Source organism: Dermacentor albipictus, chromosome 1 (genome assembly GCF_038994185.2).
Source record: "Dermacentor albipictus isolate Rhodes 1998 colony chromosome 1, USDA_Dalb.pri_finalv2, whole genome shotgun sequence".
In the NCBI taxonomy this organism is placed as follows: Eukaryota; Metazoa; Arthropoda; class Arachnida; order Ixodida; family Ixodidae; genus Dermacentor; species Dermacentor albipictus.
Window position 1 is genome coordinate 110,486,184 of NC_091821.1, and position 12,094 is coordinate 110,498,277.

The 12,094-nt window shown below is 48.6% G+C and overlaps 1 protein-coding gene across 2 annotated transcripts in view; it reads right to left on the bottom strand.

Moving 5' to 3' along the window:
• LOC135907718 (stomatin-like protein 1) overlaps window positions 1-12,094 on the bottom strand; it is a 122,890-nt gene that overhangs the window by 42,394 nt on the left and 68,402 nt on the right. For both annotated transcript variants that reach the window (XM_065439438.1, XM_065439439.1), the window contains exon 7: window positions 2,878-3,008. In XM_065439438.1, coding sequence (XP_065295510.1) covers window positions 2,878-3,008 — 131 coding nt within the window. The remainder of the gene's footprint in view (window positions 1-2,877; window positions 3,009-12,094) is intronic.

A 12,094-nucleotide genomic window follows, 5' to 3' on the forward strand; every position in this document is an offset into this window, starting at 1 on the left:
ATCGTGGATGTGCAAAGAGCCTCGCAACTTGAACGCATGTCCCTGACATCCACGGGCCGGTACATCCTGCAGAAACTCGGCTTCAATTACCACGTCCAACACGGTCAGAAACAGGTCATTCCACCCGACCTCAGCAACATGCTGATCGTCGCCCCTATACTTCGAAACATGCACCCCAAATATAATCGGGGCCGACGCCAGGCCCATGCCAAGGCATTGCTGCGCTCCTTGGAAGGGAAGAGGAATACGCGCTTCGTAGATGTGGCAGAATACACACGCGAACATTGCTTCGCGGCGGTAGTCGTAGACGTTAACTCTCGGCTTATGCATGCGTGTAGTGTCGCAACAGAATACCCAGAAACAGTGGAAGAGGTAGCGATTGCGCTTACCGACACCCTCTGTGAGGTAGTGCTTAGCGACTCACAATCCGCAGTTCGCAACTACGCCCAGGGGCACATTTCCTCCGAGGCTCTCCAGATCCTAAGGAAAGCTACTCGACAGCACTTCGATAGCACCACGATCATGTGGTTCCCAGCGCACGTCGCCACCCCCACCGACGAGGGCCCCCCTAACTTGAACGAGGTAGCACACCGCTCTGCACGAGAACTGACCTGCCACGCAGAAGCGGAGACCGCCTCTTCGAGTTCGCAACTCCTGGTTCAAAACACGCGAGAATACTTGGTCAGATATGATGACATCACCAAGCACTACCAGCTAGGCAGGCAATTATTGCCCTACCCCCAACCCCCTCCCCCCCCATTCCAAACTGAAACGTCGACAGGCATTAGTCTGGTGACAACTGCAGACACAAACCTTCGCCAGTTCGATGCGATTGCGGCACATTTTCCCCGCGCAATGCCCGAGTGCTCTTTGTAAGTTATGTCAGGAAAGTAGAGCAATGCTCTCACACATGTTGTGGGAGTGTCGTGTTATATCAGTTACAATGGCAGTAGCTCTGGAGGCTCTTGCGTCAAAGTGGGCTGCCGCTCTGCGCAGCTCCAACCTTAAGACGCAAGAGTGGGCTGTACAGTAGGCCCGAGGGGCGGCGACGAGGCAAGGCCTCGAAGTCCCCTAATGGGAGCCCCGAGCCCTGGTTGTTAAACTTTGCCGGATTTAAAACAAAGTTGTTTCCATCCATCCAACTGGGGTTTTTAATGCATTGCTTCTATGGGGACTTCACCAGGACTGCACTAATCTGTTGTAAAACCTGTGTTGTCGCAAAACCGGGGGGATGTATAACCGGGGTTCTACTGCATATATATATATATATATATATATATATATATATATATATATATATAGCTGGTCGGGCCCCAGCCCCCGTGGGAAACATGAAAGCTTTCTGCCTATATCTGCATTGGTGGCCTAATGAAAACCAGTGCACGTGCAGATGTTCTAGATTTTAAAAGCAAAGTGTTGCTAAACGACGTGACACACTTGACAATTGTCTCTAAGGGCTTGTTGGCATGAGAGGGGGGGAGAAGAACGCATGCATCTGTGGCTTAATAGGCAGAGCATCGAGCTACTGTGCTGAGGTATTTTGCTTCAAATTCCACCATTGGACCAAAATTTTCTTAACTTACTGGGACGTCAGGAACAAGGCGAGAGAGGAACCCACCTACTGCAAACTGCGTGATAGTACTGTTACTGCTTTATTGGTCTTTTACACATCTTTACATTGTAGAGTACTACAAAGAAAGAGGTCTTGGAGTATAATATACTGAAATGGGACATTTTGTTATTAAATACATGAAATGCATAATTATAAGCATATAAGCATTTGTAGTAACAGCATTTATAGCAACTTAGATAAAAGAAAAAGTGAAATGAAAGAAAAGAAAGAAAAAAAAAACTGCAACAAAATGGCCAGGAAATTGCATTGTTCCATAAATGCACACTCGTGTTGCACCCAGAACAAAGGCTGAAATGCATTGAGATTATTGTATAAAGTGTTCCTCATTACAGAAATCACCTACGGTTATGAGATCTGGCATATGATATTCCACTCTGTTGAGTACATAATATAGATTACAAAATGCTGCACATGGTTAGCCCATGGATAACATTACGTTACCATGATAGGACACTAAATCGTCCTGCATCAAATAATAGCTTAGCATGTACATGAAAGATCGCTTTTGCAGACTGACAGACTTTGAAAATAAACATGACATGTCACATAACACGGTTCAAGAGGGGGGAACTTTGGGCCAGTTGGTCCAGCATGTTTAAAAAGGAAAAGAACCGTGACTTCATATGGGATGTGACGAGTGGCAACTAGCAAATGAGCAACATTTTGCTGCTACGTGTTTCAGGGTAGTAAACCTCAGTTGCTAGTTGCCGCTCGTCCTGTCTACTCCTTCGTCACGTGCCATCTGAAGTCGTGGTTCTTTTCCTCTTTAAACACATAACACGGAGACAGCGAATGGACACCCACAAAAGCAGGTGGACACCCGGCATGTGAGATTAAGAAAAAAAGGCCTCGCAAAGACTTTCTGCTAAGCCCAAAGCACATGTATTCACTAATCAATGCCCTTGTCATTTTGCCAAATGGGAATGCATGCAGTCGAATGTCATACACCAACATGGACCCTCATATAAAGTTGTAATGACCGTGGTATATTCATTGTGGGAAGGACTTTCCACTCAAGTGTGTTTCACTGATCCCATGATGTGCACATGGTACGGTCTTGGTTAACCACTTTTCACTTCTTGCATCCTCTCCCTTTTCCAGCAAAGAGTTAGGAAATATGGTTTTTGGGCACTAGATGGGACATACATAAGGAAAGACATATACACACACAAGGTGTCAAGACTGTCAGTAAACCCCACCAACATGCCCAAGAAGAAGTCTTATTAAGAGTTAAGAAAGCTTACCAGGACCAGGTGGAACTGATGCTTGGGTTTTGGCATGTTCCGAGGGAAAACCAAGGACACTCTTTATGGCAGACATTACAGGAGTCAGCGGATTGCTTGGCTCAGCTGTTTTCACCACACGGGTCACTTTGCTGTGATTTAAAATGAAGGCACTGGTGAGTTATCACCCATATTTTTTAAGTAAAATTTTGACACTGAAGTTGTAGTGTACAAGTGCTGACTGATGAATACCTTGGAATTTATGGGCAAGTCATCAAGGGGGGGAAAAAAAACTAAAGGAAACGTATTTGCCTATCTCTGACATGAAAAGTGGGAAAAAAAATATAATAATATATGTCATTTTTTTTCTGTCACTGTGATTACCTTGCACAGTTACGATAGTAATACGCAGTGTATTAAAACAAGGCTTACACGCAAACTGTTGCATGTGTTCTTGGCTGCCAACACCAGAAGAACCCAACTGCTGGCTTAAACTTTGTGACAGCAAAGAAAAGCTGGTGCTCAGTCAATTTCTTATGGCTGAAGGCCAGGCTGGAAGTAAAGCTCTTTTCAGTTTCAGAATCTTCAAGAACAGCACTGAAGGTAGTCAAATACCACTCATGGCAATGTTTTGAGTACCTTCAGAAGGGTCATAAGACAATTGTCTATCAAGAGCCGTTACCAGTAGCCAGTTCCAAAGCATGCCAGAGACATAAATGGCTGCTATTTACAACCTCTGCAGAATGTGACACCATAATTTTATCATTATTCAGGCTTTATTCAAGTTAGTGTTTGTGCTCAGGGCTGTAACCAAGGGAAGGGTTAGGGGGTTCTGACATCTCCTGAAATTATCGCTATGGAGATATACTGTTTAGCGTAACTTACACATATTCCATTATATTGCTACGGAACAGCCGCCACGGTGAGGCTGCACCGAGGAGGAAGAAGACAACGTGGGCCTGCTTGATACAGTGCCGCCATATTGGTCTTCCGTTAGCTTCCCTGTAAATAAATTGTATATAGTATTGGGCTCCAGCTACATGTAACATTAATTTGGTGGAGGTGGACGTTCCCCGTACTCGTCATGGAGCTTCGCAGCGGTCACAACGGCGACAGTGCAACTTCGGCTCCTGCCGGTGGCACTTCATCTACGCAACCGTCTCTGCCTGCAGCCCCGACCGATGTCACGGTTTGCCGCCCTCGAGATTCTGGTGTTTTCAACGGAGTCGGCAGTCCTGATGTTGACGACTGGCTCCGCTTATACGAATGTGTCAGCACCAGTCACAGGTGGGACCCGACTATTATGCTCACGAACGTTCTTTTCTACCTCGACGGAGCTCCACTTGCATGGTTCCAGACTCACGAAGAGGAGATCTCGAGCTGGGATCTCTTCAAAGAGAAGCTCCGCGACCTTTTTGCCAATTCCTTCGGTCGCCAAGTCAACGCCAAGAAAGCCCTTGCCACACGTGTACAGACGTCGACCGAGTACTACGTGTCGTACATTCTCGACGTCTTGGCCCTTTGTGCCAAGGCTGACCCGACCATGTCTGAGAACGATAAGGTTAATCACGTCCTCAAAGACATTGCTGACGACACCTTCAATTTATTGGTGTTTTCGAATGTCACCAGAATCGATGCAATCCTCAAGGAGTACCGCCATCTTCAGCATGCTAAAAGCTGCCAGGTATCCCAGCACATCACGCGACTTCCGAACACAGCTGCTACGTTATCCTGTGACGACCTCTTCCACCAGCCGTCGCGATGTGACAACTTGACCTGCATCATTCGTCGTGAGATCGAAGGGGCACAACCGGCGGCCCCTTCATTCCCGTCACCTGATCATTCTCCTGTGACAATCTCCTTGATCCAGGCCATTGTCCGTCAAGAGCTGTCCAACGTCGGCCTGCAATACATTCGATCCATACGCTCGGAACCTCTTTCTCCACTCACGTCCCCACCGCGCTTTTCTTACTCCTCTTACGGACAGCGCAACACCTCCGAATAGCGAATCATGGACGACAAGCCGATCTGTTTTAATTGCCGACGCATTGGACATGTCGCTCGCCACTGCCGCAGCCGCTGGACTTCTCCGATGCGCTACTCTCCTGATTACAGGGTGTCTACCAAGTTGACATTTCCAAATTCCCTGAGTTTTCCAGGTTTTCCCTGAGTGCCTTTGCAAAATTCCCTGAGTGATGCAGAACTATGTTTTATGTCAAGACGCGCTGAAACCATATCGCCCTATGCTGTCACTCTCTAGTAAGCATATGAAAAAAATTTGAAAAAAAACCCGACTTAATCCAATTTGAATACTAAGGAGTAGTGTTGATGTTATTCAAAAAAATATAAGGGAGGGGTTATTAAAATGCACAGCAAATAAAATGTCTTCGAAAAAATTTTCAAATCGAGCTGGACATTCTCTAGCACAAATAAAAAGGAGATGCATACAGAAGCAAACATTTTCGAATATGAGCTATTTCTATGAACTGATAGCATGCTCAGTGTCATGCAACTGTCCTGACATACTCTCAGCTCGCACAAGACGCCTCAGTGTTGTGTTTCACTGCTTTAAAGAGTTTATATTGGTTTGGATGAGGGACACCTGCATCTCAGCATCAGCCAACAATTTGTTCTTTGAGCGCAGGCTCCTTCAAAGAAGTGGTCGTTCATTCCTCAGTGCGTCGATCCTTTCTGTTCTCGTCCTCCTTTCGCCGCGCGTTCGCCCCACGGACCATTTGAAGAATACTCTTGGTCAATTTACAGTCAACGTCCAATTTTTCAGACCCCCTAGGGGCCGCGAAAACTTCCGAAAAATCAGGCAGTCCGAAAAAATAAATTCATGTCTTTTACTGCCCTTAAGGGCTAAAATCGACACATGTACGTCTGAAAAAGCTCTGAATGCCTGTCAGTGCACTTATTAGGTATATCGGTGCTCCTACTGTGACAGGTGAGGGCGAGTGCACACGTGTAAAATTAAGAAATACATACAGTGTCCCGCGACAATTGCCCCTTCCTAAGCTTGTACGCGTCACCGCGTGACACGACTGTATTGAGGCGAAGCAGACTTTCGGGAAAGAGCATTATGCAATGCGCCGTGCTTTCCGAGCTTCGAAGACAAAATTATTGCTGTCAGCGGAGAAATGAAGAAACACGGCACCGAACGACAAGAAGCTTAACAGCGAACGTCGAAGCAGCTAGGCCTACCGTTGCCGCAGTGGTGGCCACGGCTGCCAGCGCATCTGCGTGCGAGAGCACCGGTTCAAGGTGGCGAGGTAATCAAAATAGCAGCGGTGGTGGTTTTCATTAATGCCGTCTCGAACCTGCGATCACGCAAAACGTTTAGAAAATCGGACAGCGAAGAGTTCTTGCGTCTGAATTTTCAGACGTTATGATACATTGACTCTTTGCGGTACGTGGTGGTGCCGCGAAGCCGTCCGAGTTATCGGGAATCCGGAAAGTCGGTCGTTGACTGTACACTGGCAACTCCTCCAGCCGACGACGATTCGTTACGAGTCCTGTCTGTTTCTCGAGCCAGCATTACCGCGAATTTTGACCCTCTAAAAAAATTACAGCTAATTTTCCCTGATAGAAGCACAAATTTCCTGAGTTTTCCCTGAGTTTTTCCAGACTACTCAAAATCCCTGAGAATTCCCGGTTTTCCCGGTTTTCCCGGTTTTCCCGGTTGGTAGACACCCTGGATTACCACCCTCGCCCCTCTAGCGCGTCCTTTTCCTTCGCCCCTTCTATGCCCGCTCCATCATCTGACCCTGCGACACCTTTGACACGACCCCGCTACTCTCGCTCGCCTTCTCCCTCCCGTCGTCAATCTCGTTCGCCCCCGTCACACCATGCTCCTTCTCCGACCTACTCGCCGCACCCCCGACCGGAAAACTAGACAGTGCAGCTTCTCGAGGTGAAGCTGCAAAGAAGACGTTGGCATGAAATCCTCGCTTCACCTTACCCACGAACAAGAATCTTTTGGACGTTCTCGTCAACAATGTTCCTGTATCCGCGTTGATTGACACAGGGGCGCATGTGTCCATTACGAGTGCTGCTCTTCGCTGTCGGCTCAAGAAAGTTCTGACGCCCGCTCCGAACCGATTTGTACGAGTCACCGGCGGAGGGACTGTCGCTATTTTTGGCATGTGCTCTGCCCGACTCACCACAGCTGAGAGACAAACCGTCATTCTCTTTACCGCCATCGAGCATCGCCCTCATGAACTCATTCTCGGTCTGGATTTCCTTGCCAATCATTCGGCCCTCATTGACTGTTCGGCCGGCTCACTTCGCCTTGACTTGCCTCTTCTTGCCGACCCTGTGGACCCAGCTCCAAGCCGTTTGAGCTGCAAGGATTTTATTCGCCTACCGCCTCAATCTGTGACGCACGTCGACTTGTTGTCCTCACCAGCTGTACCTGATGGTAATTACATGGTCACACCAATTCCGGCAGTTATAAAATTACACATGGTGTTACCGTGCTGCACACTGTGCCGACAATTACTGGCAACCGCACCAGCTTTCCCCTTGTCAATTTCGCGCTAACCGCGAAAGTTCTGCCTCAGGGGATTTCATTGGCTATAATTAGCGTTTTGCAGGATGATGAGATTGAGCCATTCACAGTGGAAGATCGTCACAGCTCAGCCCATACTGTGACGTCATCGCACGGTACTGACGTCGACATTGAAAAGATGGTTTCCTCTGACCTTACACCTGTTCAAGCTGAAGCCCTTTGCCGCGTTCTTGACCGCTATCGCGACATTTTTTACATTGACAATCGACCGTTAGGTCAAATGTTCATCGTGACCCATCGCATAAACACTGGCGATGCGAACCCTATACACTGACGTCCATATCGTGTTTCTGCATCCGAACAAGGTGTTATCCAACAGCAAGTCACAAAGATGCTTGCAAAGGACATTATCGAGCCTTCCTGTAGTCCCTGGGCTTCTCTCGTCATACTTGTCAAAAAGAAGGATGGAATGTGGTGTTTTTGTGTAGATTATCGCCACCTGAACAAAATCCCCAAAAAGGACGTGTACCCTTTGCCACGTATTGATGACGCTCTAGACTGCTTGTACGATGCCACCTACTTTTCTTCTATCGACTTACGGTCCGGCTACTGGCAGATATCCATCGACGACATGGACCGAGAGAAGACTGCATTTATTACCCCTGACAACCTTTATCAGTTCAAGGTGATGCCTTTCGGTCTGCAACGCGCCCTCCACCTTCGAACGAATGATGAACTCTTTGCTTCAGGGGTTCAAGTGGTCCACCTGTTTGTGTTATCTGGACGACGTCATCGTTTATTCGCCCACATTTCACACGCATTTAGACCGTCTTTCAGCGATTCTTGACGTGTTTCGCCGCGCCGGTCTCCAGTTCAACTCATCAAAATGTCACTTCTCTCGCTGCCAAATCACCGTCCTTGGACACCTCGTGGAAACCAGAGGCATGCGAGGTGTCCTCGCACGCGCCGTTACGAACTTTCCTGTTCCGAAGTCTACCAAAGATGTTCGTAGTTTCGTAGGGCTGTGATCTTATTTTCGACGCTTTGTGAAGGATTTTGCGACTATCGCACGTCCCCTTGCCGACCTCTTGAAGAAAGACGCCCCATTTTCTTGGGGACCTGACCATGCTGCATCTTTTTCGCAGCTCACTACTCTCCTTACCACGCCTCCAATTCTGGCCCACTTTGACCCGTCTGCCTCAACGGAAGCTCGAACTGATGCCAGAGGTCACGGCATAGGAGCAGTGTTAGCACAACGCCAGTGTGGACATGACCGCGTTATAGCCTATGCCAGCCGACTTCTATCACCCGCTCAGCACAATTATTCAATCACAGAGCGCGAGTGCCTCGCTCTTGTGTGGGCTGTTGCGAAGTTTCGTCCATACTTGTACGGACGCCCCTTCTGTGTCATCACTGATCACCACGCGCTCTGCTGGCTATCCTCACTCAAGGACCCCATGGGACAACTCGCTCGCTGGGCGTTTCGCCTGCAAGAATATATTTTCTCCGTGGTATATAAGACGGGAAGCTTGCACCAGGATACCGATTGTTAGTCCCGCTAACCTGTCGACGAACCGGCTGATGCGGACGCCATCGCTTGCGTTTTCTCTGTGTCCCAGTTGCTTGAAATCTGCAACGAGCAACGCTGCGATCCTTCATTACGAGTCCTCATCGACCATCTGGAGTCAACGCCTGGCGATGCCTCTCTCCGGATGTTTCTCTTTAAGAAGGGGACATTATACCGTTGCAATCTCGATCCACATGGCCTTGACCTTCTGTTCGTAATTCCATCACACCTGCGTTCGACTGTTCTCCAACAGCTTCATGACGCTCCCTTGGCTGGACACTCGGGCGTCTTGCGCACATACGACCGTGTAGGCCGTCGATTCTTTGGGCCGGGTCTCGCCCGCTCCCGTTGCCGCTTGTGAGCCCTGTCAGCGCCGGAAGAAGCCCTCCACACCTCCAGCTGGATGTGTCCAGCCGATCGACATCCCACCGGAACCCTTTTTCCGCGTTGGTCTACACCTTCTTGGACCGTTTCCTCTCTCGGGCTCCAGAAATAAATGGGTCGCCATCACTACTGATTATGCTATGCGGTACCCAATCACCAGAGCCCTTCTGACAAGTTGTGCTACTGACGTTGCTGACTTTCTGCTCTGTGACATCATTTTAGTGCATGGTGCTCCGCGCCAATTACTCACTGACCGTGGCCGCAACTTTCTGACGGCAGTCGTCTAAGACATCCTCCCCTCTTGCTCAACAAAGCACAAGTTCAGCACGTCCTACCACCTCCAGACCAACGACCTCACGGAGCACCTCAACCGGACCATTACCGACATGCTTTCAAAGTACGTTGCGACCGACCACCACGACTGGGATCTTCACTTACTATATGTGACATTCGCGTATAATTCATCGCGTCACAACACTGCCGGCTATTCACCATTTTATCTCCTATATGGCCGAGAACCCGCGTTGCCCTTGGACACTTTGTTGCCCTCAGCCACACGTTCAACCACTGAATACACCTGCGACGCGATTGAACATGCCGACCACGCGCGCCAACTTGCCCGCACCCGTCTCGAGGGCTCACAGGAGCATCAGAGACGCCTCTATGATTGCCACCATCGCAACGTGCACTTTACTCCGGGTTCTCTGGTCACCCATTTGACGTGTGGGCCTTTCCGAAAAGCTGCTGTCGCGCTACACTGGCCCATGTGTGGTCACTTGTCGCACCACGTGTGGTGCGACAAGTGACCGATGTCACGTATGAAGTCCTCCCCGCCGACCTGTCAGCGTCATCGTCGGCTGCAAGTGACATCATTCACGTGGCGAGACTAAAGCCATACCAGACACCTTTCATGGCGGATGTGTAGATTAAGCACCGGGACGGTGCTTCTACCGCTGGGGTGATGCTACGGAACAGCCGCCACAGTGAGTCTGCACTGAGGAGGAAGAAGACGACGCGGGCTCGCTTGATATAGCATCGCCATATTGGCTTTCCGTTAGCTTCCCTGTAAATAAATTGTATATAGGTTTGGGCTCCAGCCACACGTAACAATATGTATATGTAAAGATGCATAATATATTTATAGTACTGTAATATGTCAGCAATCAGGGTGTCTACCAAGTTGACATTTTCAAATTCCCCGAGTTTTCTAGATTTTTCTTTGCCACCTTTGCAAAATTCCCTGAATGAGCCAGAACTTTGTTTTACGTCAAGACAGGCTGGCACCATGTTGCCCGATGCTGTCACTCTCTAGAAAGCATGTTGAAAAAAAAAATGACTTAATCCAGTTTGAATCGTAAGGAGTAATATCTATTTTATTTAAAAAGAAAACAGAAGGAAGGTGTTAGTAAAATGCACAGCGAAAAAAATGGCAAAACCCATTCCAAATCGAGTCGAACATTTTCACATACGAATGTAAAGGAGATGCATACATAAGTAAATTATTTTTTAATATGAGCTATTTTTATCAACTGATAGCAAGGTCATTGGTATGATGCCTGAACTTTGTCACAACTAAGATTCTCTCTCAGCAGCTGGGAAGTCAACCTGAACTGTCCTTACATACTCTCAGCCCCTACACAACATCTCAGTGTTGGGTTTCACTGCTTTAAAGAGTTAATTTTTGTTTGGATGTGGGACACCTGTATCTCGGCGTCAGCCAACACTTTGTTTTTTGAGCTCAAGCTCCTTCAAAGTGGCGGCAGCACGCTTGCTTTCTTGTTAATTCCTCGGTGTGTCGGTCCTTTCTGTTCTCATCCTTTTTCTGCCACCCGTTCAGCCCATGGATCATTTGAAGCATCCTCTTGGTCAGTTGTACAGTCAACGTCCGATTTTTCGGACTCCCTAGGGGTCGCAATAACATCCGAAAAATCGGGCAGTCCGAAAAAAATGAATGCATGTCTTTAACTGCCCTTAAGGGCTAAAATATACACAGGCTCGTCCGAAAAAGCTCTTAAAGCCTGCCAGTACACTTATTAAGCATATCGGTGCTCGTACTGTGACAGGACACGGGGGTGCACGCGTGTATAATTAAGGAATACATACTGTGTCCCGTGACAATTGCCCCTTCCCACGCTTGTTATGCTTCACCGCGTCACACTGCTGTACAAAGGCGAAGCTAACTTTCAGAGACAGGCATAACGCAACGCGCTTTGCTCTGCGAGCTTCGAAGCCAATCGCGAGGATTACAAAGGCGGAGTCGGTGCCATTGCTGACAGCGGCGAATTCTTTCAATGAAAAACACGGCACAGAATGGCAAGAGGCTTAACAGCGAACGTAGAAGCAGCTAGGCCTAACGTTGCCGCAGTGGCGACTACAGCTGCCAGCGGATCTGCGTGCGCAAGTGCCGGTTCGAGGCGGCGAGATGGACATCAGACTCTGGAGTTTTGCAAGACGCGTAGCGCCACCTGCCGGCGCGAAGAGGCAGTAATTGAGTAGTGCGAAGCCCGACTCTCTTGCTAAGTTGCCTAGGCAGCTAACGACTGCGAAACAACGATTTAACTAGATTTTGGTCCATATTGCGAGTGGTTTGCGCATTTAACACCCAGACAGAGAGCTATGGATTTCTACGATAGTCGGACGGGCCGCCGAACTGCCATAAAGCGCTTGCTGGCTCACTCTTCAGACTGATGGCGGAAACGACGGCAACCGGGATAGCACCGCGAGCTACGAAGAAACGCCGCAATTGATGCTACTGTTGTGTTGTAAATTGCCATGAA